Genomic DNA, 26,749 nt, shown 5'->3' with positions numbered 1-26,749 from the left:
AAATCACCACCACAGACTAAAAGGAATCCAAGGAATACCTTGAAATTTTGAAGACTGTGCTGTAGGTTTTATTGAATCTGTTCTTAGAGGATGTGGCCAGTGCATGCTTCTGTCTCTAGCACCTGGGTGGGTTATGCCCTTTTTCATGATGAGAAGACTTTTTGTCAGAAGAGCATTGTCATTTTGTTGGTATAGGACAGATTGTACTGGAGTAGCATTCTGACCTCAATTTCAGCCATGATTCTGCCCCTTACTAGTTGAAACACTTGAGAGAGCCATTTAACTTCTCTGAACCTGTTTTCCCTTTTGTGAAATAGGGATAAAACCTGCCCTACTAAACCCCCAGGATGCCTCTGAAAATCATGTAGGATTATGTATGTGAAAGTACTTTGTAAACAAAGCAGTATAAATATACTGTCATTGCTATATAGTGTCAAGATATACAAGTATTTTAGAAATTATATCATTAATTTAGTAGACATTCAATGGTAACAGTGTTCTAATCACTGTGTAGTTATGAAAGACATAGCCTCCCCCTTCCAAAGAGTTCATAAGCATGTAGGGGAGACATATTTACAGTGTAATTGTTAAGTGCCATGATATAGGTCTTCATTATATGCTATGCTATAGGACCACAAAGGAAGGGACACCATTAACCTAGTCTGGGAACATGAAGAATTTTCAAGAATTGGAACACTGAAGTGACATTTAAAGACAAGGAGAGGTTAGGTAAAAGATGGGAATAGTGTACCCCCAAACAATAGGGTGTTCGAAAGTATGGAGATTAAAAATAAGTGATGTAATTTTATTTTTTTTTTTAAATTTTTTTTTTCAACGTTTATTTATTTTTGGGACAGAGAGAGACAGAGCATGAACGGGGGAGGGGCAGAGAGAGAGGGAGACACAGAATCGGAAACAGGCTCCAGGCTCTGAGCCATCAGCCCAGAGCCTGACGCGGGGCTCGAACTCACGGACCGCGAGATCGTGACCTGGCTGAAGTCGGACGCCCAACCGACTGCGCCACCCAGGCGCCCCAGTGATGTAATTTTAAAAATGAAAATAAGTATATGGAGTGTAGGATGTATCTGGAATGTGAGGTAGTGACAAAAGATGACGGTTGGAAATGTAGGCAAGGTTCAGATCACAAGGGATCTCGCATGCCATGTGAAGATAAAGAATTTGGATTTTGTATAATAAAGCCAGTCTTGAATCAAGAGAAGGTTGAGATTTGAATTTTAGAAAGCATATTCTGAGTGTTGTAGAGTAGACAAAATTGGAAAGATTGTAGTAATTCTAGAATAGAAGCCCTTATTCAGTGTCTTAGAACCAAATGAGCAGAAACAGTTCAGGTAATTATTTAGGACCTATTGGCCATGGAGGGTGAGAAATAAAGAGAATTCTAGGACAATTCCTTGATGGGAACTATGGATAATGGTTTAGGGGGGAAAATCACACACTAAATTTTGGACATACTCAATTTGAGATATGTATGGAAAATCCCAGTGGAGATATTTGATAGTTTACTGGGAATCTGGAGTTTAGGGGAGGGCTTTCGACTGAGCAGTCTATTATTTGAGGGTCCTCAAAATGTAGATTTTATTTGAAACTGTAGTTATGAATGAGATCACTAATTCAGAGCAGTATGATAGGAGAGCCAAGGACAGAATCATAGGACACACACTGACATTTAAGGATCAGGAGAAAGACTAGAAGTCCATGAAATAGACCAATCAGTTGTGACCAGAGAAGTAGAAGAAAAACCAGGTGAATGCTTTCAAGAACCCAAGAGAGAAGAGAGTTATAAGGTGGAGGAATAGAGCAGAAATCAGATAAATATGGATTAAGGAAAATAGACAAAAAGTCAAAAAGGAAGATACCCATTGCAGATCTTAATACCCTTTCAAAAAGCTCAGTTCTCAAAATAAAGGATATATGGCAGAAACAGGGATGAGGAGTAAAAGAGAGTTACTTGTTTGAATTTTTAAAAAAATTTTTTTTAACATTTATTGCTGAGGGACAGAGCACAAGCAGGGGAGAGCCAGAGAGGGAGGGAGACACAGAATCTGAAGCAGGCTCCAGGCTCTGAGCTCTCAGCACAGAGCCTGACGCAGGGCTCAAACCCGCGAACTGCAAGATCATGACCTGAGCCAAAGTTGGATGCTTAACCGACTGAGCCACCCAGGTTCCCCCTGAATTTTTAAGATCATAAAGATTTAAGCATGTTTAATTGCTCAAAGGAAAGACCCAGTGGAGAAGCAGAGGCAGAGGAAACAATAGAATCATAGGAGGGGTGGAGGGGATGACTGCAGTTAAGAGGTTGGGGGAGTGGGATTCAGGATACAAATAGTGTTTAGTAAAGGATAGGAGTATCTCTTCCTCAGATGGGGAGAAATTTAAAGATGCATACTGGTGTAGACGTGTGGATGGAGAGGAGGGAAGTGAAGTTTGGTCTGAAGGCCTCCATTTTCTCTGAAATTGGACACAAAGTTGATTTACTGAGTAAGAGATAAAGTGAGTGACGGTTCAAGAAAGGGGACCATTTGAAATTTCTACTGAGAAGCATGGGAGACAGAATGTTTAATAGGATTGCTGAGAAGTGCCAATGACCAACTACATTGGGGACCATGAATTTGTAGTAGCACAGAGCCATTTTGATGATTTTATACTTAGCACCCAAGTTTAGAAGCAAATTCATCCAAGAATTGCAGGTTTCCCTTATAGGTAGAATATGACAAAAGGGCAAAACAATTTAGAATGTTGTTTAGAAAGTGGGTGAATGATGGAATACTTTAAAAGTATAAGAAGCAAAGGTATCCAGAAGGGAGTTGATAAGGAGGGGTTGTCTAAGTTTTTAATACAGTTGAAGAATAGATGGAGTAATGGGAGTGGAACTGAAAGGTTAGGAGGTTTTAATCATTGAGTGAGAGATTGGAGTTCAGGATTTCAGAGGTGGAGCAGTAATTATGGTCAAGGCTGAGGAGTTGAAGTGGAGTGGAACTCAAACTTCTCAGTTCTTATGTTTTAGGTAGATCATTCTGCATGGACATTGATGGTGGGATTTAGCATGGAGAAGGCCTGCAAGCCAGGAGCTGGAGTTGCATGTGAGAAACGACTAGAAGTTTAGAAGATGGCAGGGACAAGGATAAACTATCTAGAAGGCATGAGCCTCAAAGGAGAAGGTATTTTTTTCTTCAGTGGAGTGATGGAATTGGAAATGGTAATGCAAAGCAACACTTAAGACTAAAGCCTTCTCTGCTAAGAGTAGTGGAGTGTGGAAGAATGCACAGCATCTATTTTGAAAAAAGGGTTTGGAAAGTATTATCCTTCAGGATAACTAAGATTTAATTAAGATAAAGAGATGAAGACAGCATTACTATGAAGATCTAAAGTGTGTGTGTGTGTGTGTGTGTGTGTGTGTGTGTGTGTGTGTGTGTGTTGGGGGAAGAGGGATGAGTTAAAAAAATAATGAGGCACCTGGGTGGCTCAGTCAGTTAAGTGACCAACTTCGGCCCAGTTCATGATCTGGTGGTTTGTGGGTTTGAGCCCCACATCAGGGTCTCTGCTGTCAGTCCAGAGCCTGTTTTGGATCTTCTGTCCCCGTCTCCTTTTGCCCCTCCCCCATTCTCTCTCTCTCTCTCTCTCTCTCTCTCTCTCTCTCTCTCTCTCTCTCAAAAATAAATATTTTTTTTAAATGATGGGATTTCTGGAGGCTTAAATGAAGAGGATTGAGAAGGAGGAGAACAGCCAGAGATGGTGTGGTGTAAGAGAAATACTGAGAAAAAGTCAGAAATGTAGATGACAGGAGAGACTTTATTTGGATAGTTGCCAATAATGGCAATGATCAGAAGCACAGGCCTCTGAATGATTCTTTGTAGTAAAGTTGTTCAGTTGACATAGGCTGCATGTACCCCAGTTGGTGTTGGCGGCCTTGTAGGGCTAGCTAATACTTTTGTAGCCTTTGCTTAGAGTTGGGGAATAGGAGGAGTTAGTTGATTTCTAGGATTCCTTACCCAGTAGTAGAAAAAGTGTATCTGTTCTTCCCCTATCCCTGGTCAATACTATCCCTGGTTTGTTTTTCCAACTTCCTAAATTAAAACTTGCTTTATACATTTTTTTAGTTGCCATACATTAAATCTGAATGAAAATAACTTGTGAATGTTATTGATTACTATATAGATGTGTGTGCTTCATGCCAAAATTTGGGTTAAAGGAAATGTTTCAACAGAATAGTTGGTCAAATGAATATTACCAATTCAAGTTTCCTAGTGTTGGAAACTTGGTGATTTGAGATTATTTTGTAGCTCTTTATTCTAGCTAATCCTCATTTTTAGCCATCTCAGTTATTGACCATTCACATTACATTTGCATATATTTATATTCTGCTTTTTTCCTATCATAAATATAGGAGAGTAGGAAAAATAGTCTGAAAATAAGGAGGAAAAATGTATTAGAAGAATATCCTAGAAAAGCAGGAATAATTGGCTAAAGATGAATTAGAAATAAAAAGAAAAACTTTTTTTTGTTTATTTATTTTGAGAGAAGTACACATGCATGAGTGGGGGAGGGGCAGAGAGCAAGGGAGCAGACTTTGCTTGCGCTCAGTCTCCCAAACAGAATGGTGAGATCATGACCTGAGATGAGATCAGGTCAGATGCTTAATTGAGCCATCCGGGCTCCCCAAAAGAAAAAAATTTAAAAGCCTGAAAATAGATGGGAATGCTGTAAAATGACTTAGGAATTAAAGTAGTTGAGAAAAAAAAAATATATATATATATTTTTTATTAGAGGGTGTGTGCAAGTGGAGAGGGGCAGAGAGAGAATCTTAAACAGGCTCCATGCTCAGGGCAGAACCTGATGTGGGGCTTTATTCCATAACCCTGGGATCTTGACCTGCAACGAAATCAAGAGTCAGGTATTCAACGGACTGAGCCACCCAGGAGCCCCAAGAATATTAATTTTTGATGACAAAAATTTTTTTTAACTCTTTGACCAGTAGGGTCAATAATTAACCCCCTGTTAGGCCAAATTCTATTTTGGTTGGCTTTCTTTTGCCTGGTCAGATCACCTGCTACAACTCCTCTCTCCTTCTACAAAGAGCACATGCCTTTTTCCTCTTATGCCTTTCTACATGCCTTTCCTTATTTACTGATATATTAAAATATATTCTTTTGAAACTTCATTTTCTAATTTCAGCATTGTGTTGTTAGAATAACACTGATTTAAAGTTTTCATCTGCTTTTATCTGTGATGGCATTTCTTTATCTTTCAACCTGTACATTCCTTAGAATGTATCCCAGCTAGTCTTGACATGTAAAAGTATGCCTTGAGTTGAAAAAGTGGAAGAGCATAGGTCTATAGATGACTTACCCATGAGCAGTTTTTTAGATAAATAAAGGCGCTTTGGCTCTTGGGGGTAATACTTCAGTGTGAATTGCAGTGGAGCATTCACAGTGTGCATGAAAATACGTAGTAACACTGGTGACTGGTTGAATTGTGGGGATGGGGCTGGTCTCCCAGTTGGGTTTTTAGGAAGTTCTGCAGTTTGAATAGAATTCAGCCAGGAGTGGAACTTTGTTTTTGATTATTAGAAAGTATATATAATCTAGAATGCAACATCTTAAAGAGTATCTGTTTTCCTGAATAGAGTGCTAAAAAATTTTTCTTGGCCTGATGAGAAAAATGTGATCCCATCTTGATCTCAGAAATTTGTGTTTGAGATATTTAAGCTTTTCCTTTTTGTAATGTCTCAGAGCACCTTGTGATTTATTTAGCAATCAGTTATTAAAATCTGCAGTTCTTAAACAATTAGTTTACTGATTAGGGGCAAGTTTGGTCTGTTTAGTCTATGGCTAGAGAAAAACATACTTTAACAGAGATTTTTATTTTATTAGACTCTGGACATACTATACTTGAGGGAACAAAATGTGTTTTAATACTTTGTTCTAAATGTGGTAAAAAGTAATGGGAATATATGTGTTCTAATGAAGAGCAAGTAAAGAAGTTCCAATTTTGTTTTACTAAGTATCAAAGAAAGCAAGAGGGATTGGTGATTTCAAAGTCTTTTAGAATTGGTTGACATCCCTCTGCCTAGTTCTTATCTCACTTCCAGAGTATTGAGTTAGTCCTGTTTTTTTTTTTTTTTTTTTCCCAGTAAGATAGAACATGGTTACTAATTATTCTTTCTCAGGTAATTGATATAATTCTAACCCAGGCTCCAGTTTTTAGTTTTTTTAGTTTAAGTTGAAATGTAAAGAAGCAATTGGTCCTATACATTTCCAGGCTTCTGTATAATAATTGATAATTACAGTGATGACTCTGAAACATCAAGAAAATACTATATGGTGTATGCCCAAATATAAAGTGAGTTTTTTCTAAAACAATATTTCAGAAAAGAGGGAGCTGCCTTACATTTGAGACTATATACAGACTTTTACTATAAATTCTCTTGCTTTGTTTTAAGAAACAAAGTACTATTTGGTAAAGAGCGTAAAACTACTTCAAGCTGATTTTGAATGTTTAATGAGGCCACTTGTTGGAGTCAGTGAAAAGGAGTCAAATAAATTTAACAGATATGTAGTAATTTTTCCTAGGTATAGAACCTCAAAATTGTGCTAGATACTGTTGAAAATAGACCTTTTAGTTTCTCATTCTGTTTCCCAATAGCAGTTTTAGAGTACAGTTGGTAATATATATGGGAACTGTGGCTTAGGATTAATTTGCAGTGATAACATTTTATGTGTATTCAATAAGTGATATATCAAACAACTTGAATGAAAGTGAAGATTAGCCTTTGAAAAAAGTGTTAGATGACTTAAAAATGCCTACAGTGATAAGGAATGCATTACATACATTTGATGTCAAAGATGCGCATAAAGATTTTGAATGAAGATGTTTTGTAAAACAGGAGGTAGGAGAAAAAGCAGTATTTCAAAATTACCATTTATTAATGCTGTTTTAAATCTATGTGCGCAGCATGCCTGGTTGGCTGAGTCGGTTAAACGTCCAACTCTTGATTTGGGCTCAGGTCATGATCTCATGGTTCGTGAGATTGAGCCCTGCATCATCGGTGCTGTCAGCACAGAACCTGCTTGAATTTCTTTCTCTCCTTCTTCCTCTGCCCCTCTCCCCCCTCTCAAAAATAAACACTAGGGAAAAAAATCTATATTTGCATCTAAATGAATTTAAATTTTATAAATATTTGTTTTATCTATATCTCTAAAAGTTTCTTTAAGAAAAAATTTTTTAATGTCTTTATTTTTGAGAGACAGAGAGACAGAAAGAGAGAGAGAGAGAGAGAGAGAGAGCACACACGAGCAAGAGGGGGAGAGGCAGAGAAAGAGGGAACCACAGAATCTGAAGCAGGCTCCGGGCTCTGAGCTGTCACCACAGAACCTGACGTGGGGCTCTAACTCATGAACATGACCTGAGCTGAAGTTGGATGCCCAACCAACTAAAGCCACCCAGGCGCCCCTAAGGTTTCTTGGGGTTTTTTTGTTTATTTGTTTGTTTTTTAAGAGGAACTAGCTGTTTTTTTAAATGTTTGAGAGAGAGAGAAAGAGAGCAAGTGGAGGAAGGGCAGAGGGAGGGAGAGAGAGAATCCCAAGTACGTTCCTCACTGTCAGTGCAGAGCCTGTCGTGGGGTTCGATCTTATGACTGTGAGATCAAGACCTGAGCTGAAATCAAGAGTTGGATGTTTAACTGACTGAGCTACCCAGGTGACCCTAGCTCTTTTTTTTTTTTTTTTTAATGTTTATTTATTTTTGAGAGAGAGAGAGAGGCAGAGAGAGCGGGGAAGAGAGAGAATCCCAGGCAGCCATGCAGCCAGCACAGAGCCTGACGTGGGTGAACCGTGAGATCATGACCTGAGCCAGAATTAAGAGTTGAATGCTCAACCAACTGAGCACCCAGGTGTCCCTGGAGAGTTTCTTTTCAAGTTGGGCAGAAAACATTGTTTTTAACTTCCTTATTATAAACATGGTATGTCACTTTATATTTGGGATTTCTTTCTATTCAGGTTTAAGTTACATTTATTGTGCTTCCTTAAGGTGAAGAGTGTATGTTTTGAGAATTCTGCCAAAAAATGTTATCGCTTAAAGAAAACTTTAGTTATCCTGAAAGAACTTTTAATTTTGAGGCAGTTCATTTCTCTAATAAGTCTCAACAAAGAACATGCTATTATATATAAGTAAAAAGTATAATTTGATTACTCTTCTTTAAAAAACCTTTTAAAAAATTAACACCTCTATCCAGTAAATAAATAAACACTCTAGCTTTTCAAGTTTTACTTTTGTTTATCTAGATCCATTAATTAGTATTTATGTTAATATATTAATGGTGATTTATTTTTTATTAATTAAAAAAAATTGCAGCTGTACCTTTTCCCCCAACACATCGCTTGACATCTGAAGAAGTATTTGATATGGATGGGATACCCAGGGTTGATGTTCTGAAGAATCACTTAGTAAAAGAAGGTCGGGTAGATGAAGAAATTGCACTTAGAATTATCAATGAGGGTGCTGCCATCCTTCGGAGAGAGAAAACCATGATAGAAGTAGAGGCTCCAATTACAGGTATACTTATTTATGTTTTGGATATTGTTTTTTTGATTATACCATTATTTGGTTGCTTGGATATAGGGCTGCTTATTCTTCAGTGTATGGTATACTAAATTAATATTACATGGACATTATCTTGAATTTCCAAATTATTTTTTGTAATTTTTTTTAATTTTTGCCTGTTTTTAGTGAATAAGCATGATCCTAAGTAACCTGAGTGCAGAAGTTGGTCTAATATGTTTTTGTGAAGGTTTCATCAGTTGTGTTGGCCATAATCCAATTTGATTCAACAAATTCTTATTTACTTTGCTTTCAATTATTAGGGGAAAATACCTCAGTGTCAACATAGCAGTCAATAGAAAGTGTTGCGTTAGAATGGAGATTTTAACTGCCACCATTATAATTTTGTAATCTTAAAACATAAGCTTGGCTTCCTGAAGAGGAACTTTATAAATTTAGGTGAAAATTTTGTCACTAACTACAAATTTCATTATTTTTGTTAAATCTTGTTCTAGATCTTGAGCACATGAACACTTGGGTACATCATCCCTATTAGGACTCTTCATAGACTCTGACTTCCTTCTGAGACATTTCTTGATAGAATTTACATTATCTCTTATGTGAAAGAAATTAGAATTTAAGTAAAATTTGTTATTTCAGAGTTTTTTTTCATATCTAATAATCTTCTTGTTTCAGTGTGTGGTGACATCCATGGCCAATTTTTTGATCTGATGAAACTTTTTGAAGTAGGAGGATCACCTGCTAATACACGATACCTTTTTCTTGGTGATTATGTGGACAGAGGTTATTTTAGTATAGAGGTAATAATCATAATACTGTCATTTGATTTGCTTTTAAGTGTTACCATAGATGATTTCCATTAATTCCTAGTAAAATAAGTTCCTTAAAGTACCTATATTGGGTTCTTTTTAATACCTCTGCATATTCTGAAGTTTTTAGGTAAAACTACTATTTATTCTCTTCCGCCTTTCAAACTATTCTGTTTTCTTTGTATTACTATGTTTATGAAATTATAATTGCCATTTTTCCCAGTGGAAATTATGTGCAAACTGAGGGTTCTTTATTGTTCTGTTATCTAGTGGCCCTAAGGAGCTAGTGCTATTTATCTCTTTTGCCCCTAAAGGCATTAATTACCCCATGTGAAAAAAGATTAATTGAATTTTCTCTGATTAAATAAAACATACTATAATGCTTTTATTGCTTAAACCGTAGTGCTTCTATCCCACCTTCTATAGCTATTAAGACCCAAGTCTTTTGTGTATTCTGAAAGTATTCATTTCTTTTAAAAAACTTAAGAGGCATTAAAATGACCTATTGATCATTACTTAACAGTACATGGTTCTTTTTGCTCCTTTTATTTCTCTAATTATATAAATAAAATAAGGTAAATATAGAACAATCTGCCGTTTCTAATATATGCATCTCTCTTCTTTTTTAATTGAAAATGTGGCCATATTATAATGTTGTTCTGTAACTTGCTTTTTTCATATATCTCTATACTGTGATGTCTTTCCAGGTCAGTATATATAAATTTATAATATTTTTAATAGCTGCATTATATTCCGTTGAATAAACAAACCACAATTAATTTCATCGATTTCTTATTGTTAGACACTTACGGTGTTCTCAGTTTTTTGTCATTACAAATGATACCTCAGTGAACCAGGTTTTGTATATGTGTATATATATATCTTTGCACACTTGCTAAATTATTTCTGTGGGGCAGATTCTTGGAGGTAAAATTGTTGGATAAAACTCTACTAATAGATACTTATGTTGAGCATTTACTATGTTCCAAGCATATTGTAAGCACATAACACACACTGATTAATTGAATCCTCACAACAACAATATGAAATAAGTAGTGTTACTTTATCCATTTTATGGATGAGGAACCTGAGGCCGTGCCCAAGGACACATTGTTAGTAAGCAGTACAGCCAGTCTTATTCCAAGCCTGTACTCTTAACCACCTCTCCCAGTAGACAATTAAAGCTTTACCTGGTGCATTTCCATGCTGGTTCCTGTTGTTTATATCCCCTTCTCCAGTATTTTTAACCTCCTTTCTGAGGTATGCTAGGATTCATAGTGAGGAAGGAGTTCAGGGCCCTGGCCACCCAAATTCCCTAAGGAATTTTGTTACTCCCCCCTGAGTTGTTCTTCCTTTATTCATAGTTTCTTCATCAGTTGCCTTAAACTTCCCCCACAGTTGCAAGGAAATCAGAAAATGGCCCTTCTTAACAAAAAGATTGGGGGCTTTGGAAAAACAAAATGAACAATTTTAGGAAGCTTATTGGGAACTAAGCATATTGGTGTGTATGTCCTTGTATTAGAATGTTTTGTAGCTGACTCTTTTAATATATTTTACTGTTACAAAAGGAAAATAATAAAGAAAGCAAAAAAGACAGAGTTTAATAAGTATTTCCCTGGCTTAGTTTCTTTTTTCCTTGTGAATAAAATGAAGGTGTGAGTAGTTAAAGATTTTAATATACCTTAACTTGTTAAAAATAAAGTTTGTTTTTCTTCTTGTGTATAATTATATTTCCATATGAAATGTCTTTCCTTTTTTTTTTTTTTTTTTTTTAACCAAATAAATAAAATGTGAGTCTCTTGTGTTAAATATATTTAGAGGGGTGCCTGGCTGGTTCAGTCAGTAGAGCATGCGACTCTTGATCACAGGGTTGTGAATTCGAGCCCCACGTTGGGTATAGATATTGCTTAAAAATAAAACCTAAATAAATAAATAAATCTACTTAGAGAAAAGCATCTGCTTTATTGCTTATTTTAATATTCTTCTTTTTTAAATTATACTTTCTTTGAATCAGTTTAGATAATAAGCCCCTACCTTATGTAAGGCAACAAGTATAACCAACAAAATAAACATAAAAAATGGGTATTGCCTTCGTAACACAGCATGGCTTAATGATTAAGATCAGAAGATCAGATTCCTATCTCTTAAAAGTTTTTGTAATTTCAGACAAGTTACTTGAGCTCTTTGCTTCAGTCTCATTTATAAAATAGAGATAATATTATTTACTTCATAGAGTTGTTTGAGGAACAAATGAGGGGTATTAAATATATAATGCTTGATACATTGTAAGTACTCAGTAAATGGTAGATGCTGTTATTTTTGACACAGTTATTATTTTATTTATTGATATACCTAAGAAGGAAACCAATCTGCTGATTGTTTTTACAACAAATAGTCTATAAATCTAAAGTAATTAAATAGATTGACTCATTCATTCAACAGATATTTATTATTCTTTTGCTGTTTGGTAGGTACTTTTCTAGGAGTGGAGGATGAGTGTGAATAAGATGAAAAAGTCCCTGATTTCATAGAGCTTATATTTTAGTAAAGGACAAAGAGAAAAAGATAGTAAAGAATAACAGAGATTGTAAGGACAATAGGGTTAGAGGAAAAGGAACAAAGATCAAACAACTTAAAAAGATAAGTTAAATTCACTTAAAACATTTTCTTTTGCAGTGTGTCTTATATTTATGGGTCCTGAAGATTCTTTACCCAAGCACATTATTTCTTCTGAGAGGCAATCATGAATGCAGACACCTTACTGAATATTTTACCTTTAAGCAGGAATGTGAGTATTGCCATGAGAAATACTTTCACTTCCTCAGTAATCTTTTGGAGTGAGGTAGTAAGAGTTTGGAAGATTTACAGTGCAACATTAAGAACAGATTTTGTGTCCAAACACATAAAGCTTTAAGGATGATTGTCAGGAGCTCTCTAGTGGTTAATGGTGTTTCATTCAGACATTTTCATTTCAGTATTTCCTGTTAAGTTTGCCTTTATAGATATATGAAACAGTTTTGAGTTTTGTACATAGTTTTAATGTTTAAGTGATTTTTTTTAACAGGAAGACTAAAACTAAAAGGAAAAAAATTGTTTTTGCATTAGAGACTTTTGTCCCCCAATATTGAAGCTCTCTCATGAAGCTTCTTAAATTATTCATGCTGTCATCATTGCAGATTGTTTCAAATACACTGTTAATGAATTGAAATTCTTAACCTACAATGTTTACCCCATTTCTCTCTTAAATTATTGTGGCAATGGCAGTCTATAATAGCCAGAAGCAACAATATGATATAGGGCAGTATTTGATCTTTTTTTCACATCTCTTAACTGTGTGCTTATTAAGTTAATATTCATGACTATACTAAGTCTTAGAGTTAAGTTCTAAGAGTAGAAATAATTTCAGAATTATGGAGACTCATGATCCAGTAAAGATCATATTACTAGATACTTTCAGTAAAAGAAGAAAAATATAGTGGTAAGTAATGGCAGAGGGGGCAAAGTCAGATAACTTCAAAGATCAGGTAGGTAACCTAAATGAATAGGTTATGAATAATAACGTAATAAAAATAATAAAATAATGCAAATAAATAATGAAATAATAATAAATAAATGAATAAAGATGAGACCTGGAAAGTGCATTGACCAAAAGCAATCAGTTTAAAAATTTTATTGAACCACAGTGCTGGAAAACAGATCTGTTAGCAAACTACCAGTTTAGATGGTTGCTGGATATAGATTTTCTCATATTTGAATGTTACAGTGTTAAAAATGGAAAAAAGAATTAAGTTCTTTTTTTCCTTTAGATAATCAACAAACCACCCACCAAAACTCCAGCAAAAATGTAAAATATCCACGAATTTAAATATATAAAGGAGCAAAGGGATCTCTGTAAAACTAAATTAACAGTTGGATTTGGTGGAGTTTTTTTCTCTTGTGTTATTTTGGCTTCATGCTTCACTGCCCATTTTAACCATTGTAGACTAGAGGAGCCCCTCTGTTTCTCCAATATATGAATAAGTTATCTTTTCTTTCTTTTTTTTTTTTTTTAATTGGATGGACCTTGAGTTTTGTTGTGATGATGTAGTCATCTTCCCTGTAACAACAAAGTAGTCACTGACTCTTACAATAAAATAAAGTATTAAAACTATTTTAGCTTTAAGTATAATTCTAATTTAGCTTTACCTGGCCTATAAAATAGGTAAAAGGTTGGGCTGTTTTTAGAAATTTGACTTATTTATTTTAAGTAATATTTTATGGTGATCTGCTGCATACCCAAAGTAAATTTAGAGACTGCAAATATTTTGTCTTCATAAGACCAATACCACTGCTTATTTTATTGATTCTCATACAGCAAGATGCTTTCCTTTTTAGAAAAAAATTGTATACAGTAAAATTCACTCTTTGTAGTGTTTAGTTCTGAGTTTTGACAAGTGCATAGAACTGCCTACCACCATAGTCATGATAAAGAAAAATTTCATCATCCCATAAATTCCTTTTTGCTGTCTTTTTATAGTTACCTCTTTACTCACTGGTGACCACTTAGCTGTTATCTGTGTCTATAATTTTCTTGCCTTGGTTTCAATAGTCAATTATAGATAGGTAGGTAGGTCGGTCGATTGATCGATAGATTAATCTTCAAAATGATCAACTAGTATTGTAATTTTCAATTGTTTTTTCTTCTAGGTAAAATTAAATATTCAGAAAGAGTCTATGAAGCTTGTATGGAAGCTTTCGATAGCCTGCCTCTTGCTGCACTTTTAAATCAACAATTTCTTTGTGTTCATGGTGGACTTTCACCAGAAATACACACACTGGATGATATTAGGAGAGTGAGTACATATTGTAGTTCCAAGGTTGGTTCCTATTGATAGTACTTTGTTGGGTAGAGAGTAGAAATTTTAAACTTCTCTTCACTGCCAAGATTAGGTAATGGTAAAAATTACCATACTGATATTTTAAGGAAATATTCTCTAACCATTTCAGAACGATGTAGTATGGACAGTATTCAAAGTTGGTACCACTTTACTGTGTCCATTCTATTCTCACTTTTGACAAGTTATTCTTTTCTTTGTTTCTTTCTTTTCTTTCTTTCACAGTTAGATAGATTCAAAGAGCCACCTGCATTTGGACCAATGTGTGACTTGCTATGGTCCGATCCTTCTGAAGATTTTGGAAATGAAAAATCACAGGAACATTTTAGTCACAATACAGTTCGAGGATGTTCTTATTTTTATAAGTAAGGAAAAATATCCAAGATTAAACACATTTTAGTTGTTAAAATAGCATATATTTCATATAGAAAACCATTATTTTACTTAATTTACTTTTTTCCCCCACAGCTATCCAGCAGTGTGTGAATTTTTGCAAAACAATAATTTGTTATCGATTATTAGAGCTCATGAAGCTCAAGATGCAGGGTAAGAATTCTGTTTCCCTGACCCAAATTAACACCTTATGTACAAATCAAACTTAGTAACTCATAATTGATGCTTTACGATGCATATTAAGCTATTTGTTTTACAGCTATAGAATGTACAGAAAAAGTCAAACTACAGGGTTCCCTTCATTAATAACAATTTTTTCGGCACCTAATTACTTAGATGTCTACAATAATAAAGGTAAGATGTTGTTGATAAAAAAATTGTTAAGCAACTTAGCTTTTTTATTGACTTATTTTTTGAAAATAATGGAAAAGAGGCATTGTTTGAAACTGTAACTATCCAAATCTCATCATAAAAAAGTATAAGATATAAGGGAGGGGAGAGAATAAGAAATAAAAATCCAAAATGTGAAACTTACCATCTGTAATCATTCCATAACTTGTCAGTCATAAAAGCTATCTTATAAAAGAATGCTCTGAATTAAGTCAAAAAACCAAACATGATTTTCTCAAACTCCCCTTTCTTAAATCTTTCCCCTTATAATCAAGAGAATGTTTTCTTGTTTGCATAAAGCTCCTTCTGCTGCTTTGACCATTTCATGTATTTGCACTATATAGTTAATTTAGTTTATCATGTTTCTTGTTTTATTTCACTGATCTAGGTTCTGTTTGTCTTTCTTACTCCCTGCTTTTACCTCTATCTACAGTCTTATCATTGCCCCATGAAGATTTGTAGTTGAACCTTCTTTGATTAATTCATTCTGACCTCCATTTCAGAGACATATTCTTCCTTTCTTTTAACTATTATTTTTTCCTTTTTTCATCTTTTTTCTTTATCTCCTGTTCCACTAGTTTTCATTCCTTCTCCTTCTGTCCATATTTGATCTGTCTATAATAATTGGGTTTCATTTAACTTTGAACATAGCTTATTGACAGATAATACTTAGGATCTTAATCTAGTTAAGAGTGTGCCAAAGACGTTAAAGATGAGCTTGGGTATGTTTACGTAGTTCACATTTTCAGGAGAGGAAGTTAAGAAGCCAGCTTCTATTCTGTCTTGATATGTCTGGAATTCAGTTGACTATGCCATAGTTTCCAGGGTCACTGGAACAGATGTGCCAGGAGGAAAGAACAGAAGGTTAAAGACTTTTTTGAAAGTATTAGAGACGTAATGAGGTCATTGCTAAATATGGGTCATAGAGGACTAGAATAAGAGGATTTTTTGTTGTTGTTGTTATTGGAGATGATGGTTAAAAGATTAAAACATTTGCCTGAGATCAAATGGTAGCATGCTATAAGTTTGATACAGAATATGCTACAAAAACTTAATACTATATTAATTACCAAAACAACCATGCCATGGACTGAGTTGCTAATCTTCAGAAGTTGGTATCTGTGTAGTCTCTAAGGAGTATGTCAGTGCTAAAATAGCCTTTTAAATTGTAGTTTAGTTTACAAACTTCAGAATTTCTGAAGAAGTTATCTAATGATATGTGGCTTCACTTTTGAAGAAAATGTCATCTAAGTTTTGACTCAGTTCTCAAGAACAGAATAGAGTGCTACGTTTAACTTTGTACCGGCGCTCTGCTACCTCAACTGTGACCTCCCCTTATCAGCATTATAAGACCTAGTGTTCAGTGCTCAGTTGATTACTGTCTTATTGGTTGTCCTCTGTCAGTTTGACCTAGGGGGTAAAGGGATTACTTTTCTGAGTATTCAGAAAAGAAACTCAAACCATCGAATCTGTCTCGTCAAAATCAGATGTCTCTTAGTAGTGATTAGTCTGTACATAGTGTTAATGATTTGAGTGCTTACATGGTATGGGTATGTTTGTAATGTTTCATTCCATCTATAAGGCAATTTTCTAGATTCTTTCTTTCTCTTTCTCTCTCACTCTCTTGTTTTGTTTTAAAGCTGAAAACTTGGTATCGGCCCCTAATTTCTGAGGCTAAATTTTAAATACTTTTATTTCCTAAGGGAAACAAACACATTACTTGTGACTTTGTATTAGCCAGAATCTCACATCTTGGAATTTAACATTTGCATTTTCATGCTTTTCATTAAAATGGAAAAAAAGTAATCACATAATTATTATATCTACAAAGCATTTTATACTTTTATATACTTTCATGTGAAATACATTTTCTGATCGTAAAATCAACTTCTGAGATAGGCAGGGTGGACATAATAGTCCTATTTTATGAATGAGAAATAGGTTAGTTAAATAATTTACCAAGCATTACGAAGATAGTATGTGCTATAGCTTAGATTAGAATCTAGCCCATATAACCCAGTGTTCCATAAAATAATATAACCAGTGTCTGAAATCTATGTAGTTAATTTAAGATATTATTTCTTTTAACATATTGAAACATTAGATACCTTAAATTGAGATGAGTATGTTACTTTTGGGTTATTTGGTTATAATATTTTTAATGGAATTTTTTCTAAATGAAGTAAAATATTTCTTTGTGGTAGTTTCACTTGATTTCCCATATAAATGAAATAAATACATTTATATAATCATAAAAACTGCTTTTTTTCTGGCTTTTGTTTTGTTTTGTTTTTTGCTTTATTACCATTTAGCTATCTTTTTCAGGTTGCCTGCAACTAAAAAGATCCTCCTAAAATTCCTTCAACTTATACGAACTTTTAAACCTAGAAAATTGCTCATTGCTGTTCTGTGTTTCCTCTAAAAATTGAGTTTTCACAATTTTGGATTTAAAGTGCATGTTCTTCATTAAATTATAAAGTGAAACAAACATTCTAGAAATCTGGGAATTTCATTAAAAATAACTGTAGATCTGACTATGCTTTATATAAAAGTGTGTTAAAAACAAAAGTGTGTTATTACTAAAAAATTAGTTCCTATCTCCCTCTACTAGTCCTTATTCAACTCACCCCTTGATTCCCTACCCCCTTAAAACAATATTTTTTTGCTTTTATGTGTTTTAGACTTTTGGAGCTAAAGACAAATTGTTACATTCACATTCAAACTTCTCTTTCAGCTGCTGTATTAAAGTATGAAAATAATGTGATGAATATTCGACAGTTTAACTGTTCTCCACATCCTTACTGGTTGCCCAATTTTATGGATGTCTTCACATGGTCTTTACCATTTGTTGGAGAAAAAGGTATGATTCTTTTTTTTTTTTTTAATGTTTTATTACTGTTAACATTTACTCCAGTTTACTATTGCAGGCACATACTTACTAAAGGAAACTGAAGTCTAGTTTCACTGTGGGTTCAGCTCTACTTGTGTCAGTGGGTGTGGATATGAGAGCCTCAAAGATATTTTGGTTAGCTGTTTATAGCCCCCATGTGAGGGTGTCTGGGGGACTAGGAGAAGACTTATAAATAGCCTGATGTTGTCTTCAGCTGTTGGGTTTTACTTTCTGCTTTTCTTTAGCTTGAATCTTTTATAAGGAATGGAGGGATAGCTTTGCTTTGGAATGGACACTTTTGCATATTTTAACAGCACTTTTGGGGGATGTCAGAGTATTTTATGGGAGAATTTAAGAGCCCTAGTTTTGGGCAATGTTAGTTATATTTTAGCAGTTCTGTATACCCTGAGAAGAATGATAAAGAGAAATTCAGGTTCAAACCTAATATTTATTTTCCTGTATAAAAATATGTATACAAATTTAGTCGTGATGCTTTCTGATAATTTCTATTAATAATATATTAGTTTATGCTTATTAGGCTTTTTAAAAGAACATAATGCTATTTAAGATTTTTTTTTCTGTTTTTTTTTTCCTAGTTGTATAGAATTCTTAGGATTTCCTTACTTTATCACATTCTTTTCTACTTAGTGTTAATTTTTCCACAAGGCAATGCCTCGGTTACCATAAGTGGAAAATAAGAGTATGAGAGTACAGATATGATTGTAAAACATTTTGTTCTATATCCCTCTCTATTTTTTCTCACCTCTTCCATGTTACAAAATGTTCCTTTCTGTTTGACATATGATATTTCTGCCAACGCAATTTTGGGTTCTAAAATACAGAGTTAATACTTAAACTGTGTACGTTAAACAGACTTCTTGAAGATTGCCTTCAGTCTTCATCAGTTACTCAGTAGGTCAACAAGTTAATATGGAGATAGAATTACCCACTTTAGCATTTGAGAAGGGGGCCAGTAAAAGGCTTAGGTGCAAGGGATGCATTACACTTATAACCTTCTATCTTTGGTGGATGAGAAATAGTTCAATCATAGCATCATCAGGCTAAAGGGAATTTAAGAATTCATATTGCTCATTCTCCTGCCCTTAGGCTAGACTTCAACTCAACTATTTTAATGTAATATGAGTGGGGTTGGGGGGCTGGAAAGAAAGGGAAGGATAAGGTAGGAGGAAAATAGACATTTCATGGATTCGGATTTGATTCTCTAATGCCTCTGCAATAAGGAAATACAGTACTTCATTATATCTAGTCTAAATATTTGTGTTTTGAGAAAAGAAATAGGGATAATAGCTTTTCTCAACTAATGCACCTATCAAAAACCAGGGCATCAGAGAATTTTAAAACTAATAGTTAACTTAATAATCATGTAGTCTAATTCCTTCTGAGAGATGAGAAAATTTAATCTAGTTTCTGGGGATCTGTCATAAGTAAAAATGGAGAATCAGGTTTCTATCAGTGTTACTACATTTGAAGTTTGCTACTAAGTAATCTTTTGTTCTTTTTTTGCCACTTTAAATCATCTTATAAAGATGAGGAAGTATTCAAACCTTTTGACCATTTCCCCCCCATGAATCTTCTCCAAATTATTCATATCTTTCTAAAAATGTGAAGCTTAGATTTGAACATTATACACAAATAGAATCCTAGCTAATGTTGAGCACAGTAAGATTTTTTTCAAACTCTTTGCATATTTTTCCATTTAATACATGTTAGCTATTTAGATAGCCTATTTGATTCTAATGAAAATTTTCTTTTATTGTAAATAACAGCAAATGGTGGCTCATTTGTTCCACTTTGAAAAAGCCAATTTGACTCTGATGTAGTTTCTGAGAAGCAACGAACCTAAGCCAGAGGCTTCCTTGGAGGCTGATTGAATCCTAAAGTTAGATGAAATCTGTGTTTTTAACCTTTTGGGGCTTTTTATTTCTTAAAAAGAAAAATCCTATGTTGGAAAGTTTCCAACATATACAAAGGTATAATGAATAATATGATGAGTTGCTATGTACCAATTGCTCAGCTTCAATAATTTGATCCAGTTATCAAACCATGACCAATGTTGTATCATTTATATACCTATCCACTACTCCCCACCCAATACATTAGTTATTTTGGATCATATATCAGCCATTTTTTATAGCTATAAATATTTTAGAATGAATCTGTAAAAGGACTCTTTCTTATTAAAGTAACTACACAAACACAGTGATTAATTTCTTAAACCCTTTTGAGAATCTGATGAAATTTATGGACTTTGCCTCAGAAAAATACATGTACGTTTGTACATAAACATAACATTTTCAGGATGTTTCTATATCTGAAGTAAATTGGTAACTCCTTTCAGGTTTACTGCCCCCAATTTAAGAACCTCTGTTCTAGAGGGTCCAATAAAGTGCAATCTCCCATAGAAGGTCATACATGTAATATTTATTCATTTACTAGATTTTTTTGGAAAGTCTGTTTTATTCCCGTTACTAAGGATACAAAAATACAAGTAAGACATAGGCCTTTGCAGATTAATAGAGAATTTAAGATACATGAATAATGATAACAAAATGTAAGTCTTCCTAGAGAAGTCTAGTTTTATAGGAATTAAGAGGAGGGGGTAGATTATATTTGTTAGAGGGGTTAAAGTAGCATTTGAACCAGGGCTTGTAGAATGGTGGAATTGGAATTGTAGATATGGGCAGGAGAATTCTAGGTAACAGAATTTACCTGAGTCAGAAAGCAAGAGAGCATAAGGCCACTGACAAATGTTGAGGGGTTCAGGCTGATTTGCAGTTAAGATGTATGAAGGTCAGTAGTAGTAGAAAAAGAATGAGAAGTTAAGTTAGGGCTACATGATGAGGATTTTGATCACCACACAGAGAATTTGGAACTTTGATAAATGGTGGGCAGTAGCTGAAACAGAGTATTGACCATGATAGTCATTTAGAAAAATTGGTGAAATGGCCTGGAAGACTAGAAGTTGGGAGACCTGTTTTATGAAGCTCCATCAAGAGTCAAGTGGAACTATAATAAAGCCCTGGTAGCATTAGGAATAGAGAGCAGGGGAGAACTGCAAGAATTATAGAGGTACGATGAGTTAAGACTTAACAAGATTGCATGTTGCAGGCGAGGGAATGGTTGAAGATGACTTAGATGTTTGATCTGGTAATGATATTACCATTAACACTCTGTGATGAAAATCTGTTATTTTAGCAACCCCTCACTCTAGTTATAGCTACTCTTGATCTTCATTGGGATTGCTAGGCCTTTGACTGTGTTATTTTCTTCTAAGTCAGATCACTCCTTGCCTTTCTTCCTTCTTAATGCACCTTCATACTCCTTTCTCTCTCTTTTTGCTATTCATTTATCTTGCAAATCTTAGCCCCAGTAAATCCAACCATCCATTTTCTCCATTCTTATAGCCAGGGTATAGAACACTGCTGGAGATATTTACACAGCCTTATGAAATGGTACCACTCTTTGATTGCTAGGCATTGGTTGGGTTCTCGATAGTACCTAAATATTTTTTGTGTCACTAATCTGCTTCCTTTCCCTTTTCCGTTAGGAAATATTATCAATTTAATTTTTTTTTTCTCTTAAACACTTTTTTTTTGTAGCCACTTCCCTCACTCTCAGAGAAAACATATATCACTAGTGGGAGCTTTCTCTACTTATTGTTTCCCTTCTTATAAACCTTGAAGTCTTACCTTGTTGAAGTCTTACCTTGTTGAAGAGGTGACCCTTTCCATCTAGGGTTAGCCCCTCTAACCTGACTCTAGGATTCCATTATGCTTCTATTTTTTCAGGAAACTTGCTTCATTTGTTAGATCTGTTAGATCTTCTGTATTTTCAGACTCTCTGTATTAAGTTCTTCTATAAATTGGTGAAATCTATCTGATCTTTATTTTAAAGATTAAATAACATTTCCCCTATTTGGTATCTTTCTTTGGCAACTACCATGCCTTTCTTTCACAGTTAAGCTTCTGGATGAAAAGTACTATATACTTAAAAGCTACTATTTGTTAGTCATAAATGACATCTCGTAGCTTTCAAGATAAATCTTAATCTGTCACCCAAGGTCTTTGGACCTCTTTATGTTTTCAGCCTCATTTCTTTCCTTCTCATCTTATTCTCTATGTTCTAGCCATAACACAGCATTGCCAATTACCTGCATATGATGCTCATTAGGTTTCATGTTTTCATATTTTGGTTTATTTTTTCATAACAGTTTTTTTTTTTTTTATTTTTTTTTTTCAACGTTTATTTATTTTGGGGACAGAGAGAGACAGAGCATGAACGGGGGAGGGGCAGAGAGAGAGGGAGACACAGAATCGGAAACAGGCTCCAGGCTCTGAGCCATCAGCCCAGAGCCTGACGCGGGGCTCGAACTCACGGACCGGGAGATCGTGACCTGGCTGAAGTCGGACGCTTAACCGACTGCGCCACCCAGGCGCCCCTTTTCATAACAGTTTTAATGAGATATAATTCACATCCCATATAATTAACCTATTTAAATCCTACAGTCCAGTGGTTTTTAGTATATTTGTGGAGTTGTACAGTGATCACCACATTTTTGAAACGTTTTAATCATCCTCTCAAAGAAACCCTGTATCCATTAGTAGTCACACCCCATTTCTTCCTGCCTCTCATTGCTGGCTCTCAGCAAGCATTAAGCTACTTTCTAACTCCATAGGTTTGCCTGTTCTGGACATTTCATATAAATAGAATCATACAATTTGTGATCTTTTGTGACTAGTATCTTTCTCTAATGTTTTCAGGTTTATCCATGTTGTGGCATGAATCAGTACTTCATTCCTTTTTGTGACCAAGTAATCTTCTATTATATGGATACACCACTTTTTAAAAAAATTTATTTTGGGGTCTCCTCGGTGGCTCAGGAAATTAATTGTGAGACTTTGGCTCAGGTCATGATCCTGTGGTTTGCAAGTTCAAGCCCCACCTCAGGCTTTCTGCTGTCAGCAAGGAGCCCGCTTCAGATCCTCTGTCCTCCTTTCTCTCTGCTTGTGCACTCTCTCCCTCTCCCTCTCTCTCTGTCTCTCTCTCTCAAAAATAAACATTAAAAAAAATTTTATTTGGGGAGGGTGGGTAAAGAAGTTTATTTTAATTGCAGTGTAGTTAACATAATGTAGTGCTACATTAGTTTCAGTTGTACAATATAGTGATTCAACAATTCCATATAGTACTCGGTGCTCATCAGGATAAGTGAACTCTTAATTCCCTTCATCTGTTTTACCCATCTCCCAGCCATCTCCTATCTGATAATCATCAGTTTGTTGAAGAATCTGTTTTTTTTTTCTTTTTTTGTTCCTTTGTTCATTTGCTTAAACTCCATGTGTGGGTGAGATCATACAGTATTTGTTTTTCTATGATTGGCATATTTTGCTTACCATTATAGTTTATAGATTCATCCATGTTGCAAATGGCAAGATGTCATTCTTTTTTATGGCTAAATAATATTCCGTTGTATGTGTATGCATGTGTATATATATCTCTACACATATATATGACTTTTTCTTTACCCATTCATCTGTTGATGGACACTTGGGCTGCTTCCATAATTTAGCTGTTGTAAATAATGTTGCTATGAACCTAGAGGTGCATGTATCCCTTTGAATTAGTTGTTTTTGTCTTTTTTGGTAAATATTCAGTAGTATGATTACTGGATCATAGGGTAGTTCTATTTTTAACTTTTTGAGAAACCTCCATACTCTGGATCATAGGGTAGTTCTATTTTTAACTTTTTGAGAAACCTCCATACTGTCTTCCATAGTTTCTGCACCAGTTGGCATTCCTACCAACAATGCAACATTGCAAGAGGGTTCTTTTTTCTCCACAACCTCACAGACACATGTTGTTTCTTGTTTTTTTGTTTTTGTTTTTTTAAATTTTTTATTTACTTTAGAGAGATAGAACACGCAAACTGGGGAGAGGGACAGAGGGAGAGACAGAGAGAATCTTAAGCAGGCTCCACACACAGTATGGAGCCCAATGCGGGGCTTGATCCCATAACCCTGAGATTATGACCTGAGCTGAAATCAAGAATAGAACTCTCAACTGACTGAGACACCCAGGTGCCTGTTTCTTGCATTTTTGGTTTTAGCTGTTCTGACAGTTGTGAGGTAATAACTCATTGTAGTTTTGATTTACATTTCCCTGAGGATGAGTGATGTTGAATACCAAATTTTGTTTATCCCTTCATTAGCTGCAAGACATTTGATTGTTTTCACTTTTTAACTATTAATAATGCTGCTGCAGTGAACATTCATGTACAGGTTTTTGTATGGACATATGTATTTATTAGGTATAGAACTGGGAGTAGAATTACTGGGTCATATCGTAACTCTTATGTTTAACCTTTTGAGAATCTGCCAAACTTCTTTCCAAAGCAGCTGTATAGTCCCATTGGCAGTGAATGGTTCCATTTTTTCCATATGCTTGCCAACACTTTATATTATGTATTTCTTTTTTTTTTTTTAATGTTTATTTTTGAGAGAGAGAGCGTGCACGTGAATGGGAGAGGGGCAGAGAGAGAGGGAGACAGCAGGCTCCAGGCTCTGAGCTGTCAGCACAGAGCCTGACGTGGGGCTCGAACCCATGAACCGTGAGATCATGACCTGAGGCGAAGTCAGAGGCTTAACTGACTGAGCCACCCAGGTGCCCCTATGTATTTCTTATTATAGCCATCATATTGGATATGAAGTTGTGTCTCATCATGGTTTTGATTTGCATTTCCCTAGTGAATAATGGTGTTGAGTATATTTTCATGTACTTATTGACCATTTATCTTCTTTGAAGAAATACTTATTTAAAAAATTTTTTAAATGTTTATTTTTCAGAGAGAGAGACACTCACACATACACACACATGCACACACGCACACACAGAAAGTGCAGCGGAGGAGGGGCAGAGAGAGAGGGAGACACAGAATCCAAAACAGGCTCCAGGCTCTGAGCTGTTAAGCACAAAACCTGACACAGTGCTTGAACTCATGAACCCTGAGATCATGACCTGAGCCAAAGTCAGGCACTTAACTAACTGAGCCACCCAGGTGCCCTGAGAAATGTTTATTTAAATCCTGTGTTCATTAGAATTTTTTTTTTTTTTTTTTTTTTTTTTTAGAGACAGCACACACAAGTGAGGGAGAGGGGCAGAGGGAAAAAGAGAGAGATCTTTTTTGTTGTTACTTATTTTTGAGAGAGAGAGCCTGTGTGAGTGGGGGAGGGACAGAGAGAGAGAGGGAACAGAGGATCTGAAGTGGGCTCTACACTGACAGGAGAGAGCCTGATGTGTGGCTTGAACTCATGAACCATGAGATCATGACCTGAGCTGAAACCAAGAGTTGGACACTTAACCAACTGACCCACCCAGGCACCCCGAAAAAAAATTTTTTTTATCACTCACAAAAATGTGCTTTTATTAACAATAATTCATAAATTATATTTATGTGTTTGTACAAACTCTACCAAATGGTGGTTCAATAAATTCATTGCCACAAAGGCAGCACAACACATGCCCCAGCTGAAAAGTGTACAGTTCTCATGATTACTATGACAAAATCCTTCCTGAATTGGATTTTCTTCAATTTGTCCACTGAGGTGACCATAAAAGATCATCTATAAGACATACAGACATGAAAATTATAATATTGCGCTAATGTTAATATCAGGTTGGGAAGACTGTAAGGATCTTGGTTATATAGTGCTCCTCTGTTGTATCTCTCATCATCCTGGAAAGCTAAGTTTTCCAGGGAACGAGGTGTTTGTACACTTTCCATTAGTTTAACCAAAAAAATTTCCCTGGATTTTTATTTATTTATTTATTTATTTATTTATTTATTTATTTATTTATTTGTTTATAGTTTTTTTTCTTTCATGTCTTTTATTTTTATTTATTTATTTTTAATGTATGAAATTTATTGTCAAATTGGTTTCCATACAATACCCAGTGCTCATCCCAAAAGATGCCCTCCTCAATGCCCATCACCCACTCTCCCGTCTCTCCCACCCCCCATCAACCCTCAGTTTGTTCTCAGTTTTTAAGAGTCTCTTATGCTTTGGCTCTCTCCCACTCTAACCTCTTTTTTTTTTTTTTCCCTCCCCTCCTCCATGGGTTTCTGTTCAGTTTCTCAGGATCCACATAAGAGTGAAAACATACGGTATCTGTCTTTCTCTGTATGGCTTATTTCACTTAGCATCACACTCTCCAGTTCCATCCACGTTGCTACAAAGGGCCATATTTCATTCTTTCTCATTGCCACGTAGTACTCCATTGTGTATATAAACCACAATTTCTTTATCCATTCATCAGTTGATGGACATTTAGGCTCTTTCCACAATTTGGCTATTGTTGAGAGTGCTGCTATAAACATTGGGGTACAAGTGCCCCTATGCATCAGTACTCCTGTATCCCTTGGGTAAATTCCTAGCAGTGCTACTGCTGGGTCATAGGGTAAGTCTATTTTTAATTTTTTGAGGAACCTCCACACTGTTTTCCAGAGTGGCAGCACCCGTTTGCATTCCCACCAACAGTGCAAGAGGGTTCCCGTTTCTCCACATCGTCTCCAGCATCTATAGTCTCCTGATTTGTTCATTTTGGCCACTCTGACTGGCGTGAGGTGATATCTGAGTGTGGTTTTGATTTGTATTTCCCTGATAAGGAGCGACGTTGAGCATCTTTTCATGTGCCTGCTGGCCATCCGGATGTCTTCTTTAGAGAAGTGTCTATTCATGTTTTCTGCCCATTTCTTCACTGGATTATTTGTTTTTTGGGTGTGGAGTTTGGTGAGCTCTTTA

The 26,749-nt window shown here is 35.2% G+C and overlaps 1 protein-coding gene across 7 annotated transcripts in view; it reads left to right on the top strand.

The window, feature by feature from the left end:
- The window catches only part of PPP3CB (protein phosphatase 3 catalytic subunit beta), a 58,738-nt gene that overhangs the window by 6,775 nt on the left and 25,214 nt on the right, over positions 1–26,749 (top strand). For all 7 annotated transcript variants that reach the window (XM_086680008.1, XM_086680009.1, XM_086680010.1 and 4 more), the window contains exons 2-9: positions 8,371–8,571; positions 9,253–9,377; positions 12,063–12,174; positions 14,073–14,218; positions 14,486–14,625; positions 14,729–14,806; positions 14,913–15,007; positions 17,778–17,903. In XM_086680008.1, coding sequence (XP_086536134.1) covers positions 8,371–8,571; positions 9,253–9,377; positions 12,063–12,174; positions 14,073–14,218; positions 14,486–14,625; positions 14,729–14,806; positions 14,913–15,007; positions 17,778–17,903 — 1,023 coding nt within the window. The remainder of the gene's footprint in view (positions 1–8,370; positions 8,572–9,252; positions 9,378–12,062; positions 12,175–14,072; positions 14,219–14,485; positions 14,626–14,728; positions 14,807–14,912; positions 15,008–17,777; positions 17,904–26,749) is intronic.

The sequence above is a fragment of the Puma concolor genome, chromosome D2 (genome assembly GCF_028749965.1).
Source record: "Puma concolor isolate L17-30 chromosome D2, mPumCon1.1.hap2, whole genome shotgun sequence".
In the NCBI taxonomy this organism is placed as follows: domain Eukaryota; kingdom Metazoa; phylum Chordata; class Mammalia; order Carnivora; family Felidae; genus Puma; species Puma concolor.
This window is presented reverse-complemented; position numbering and strand designations above follow the sequence as displayed.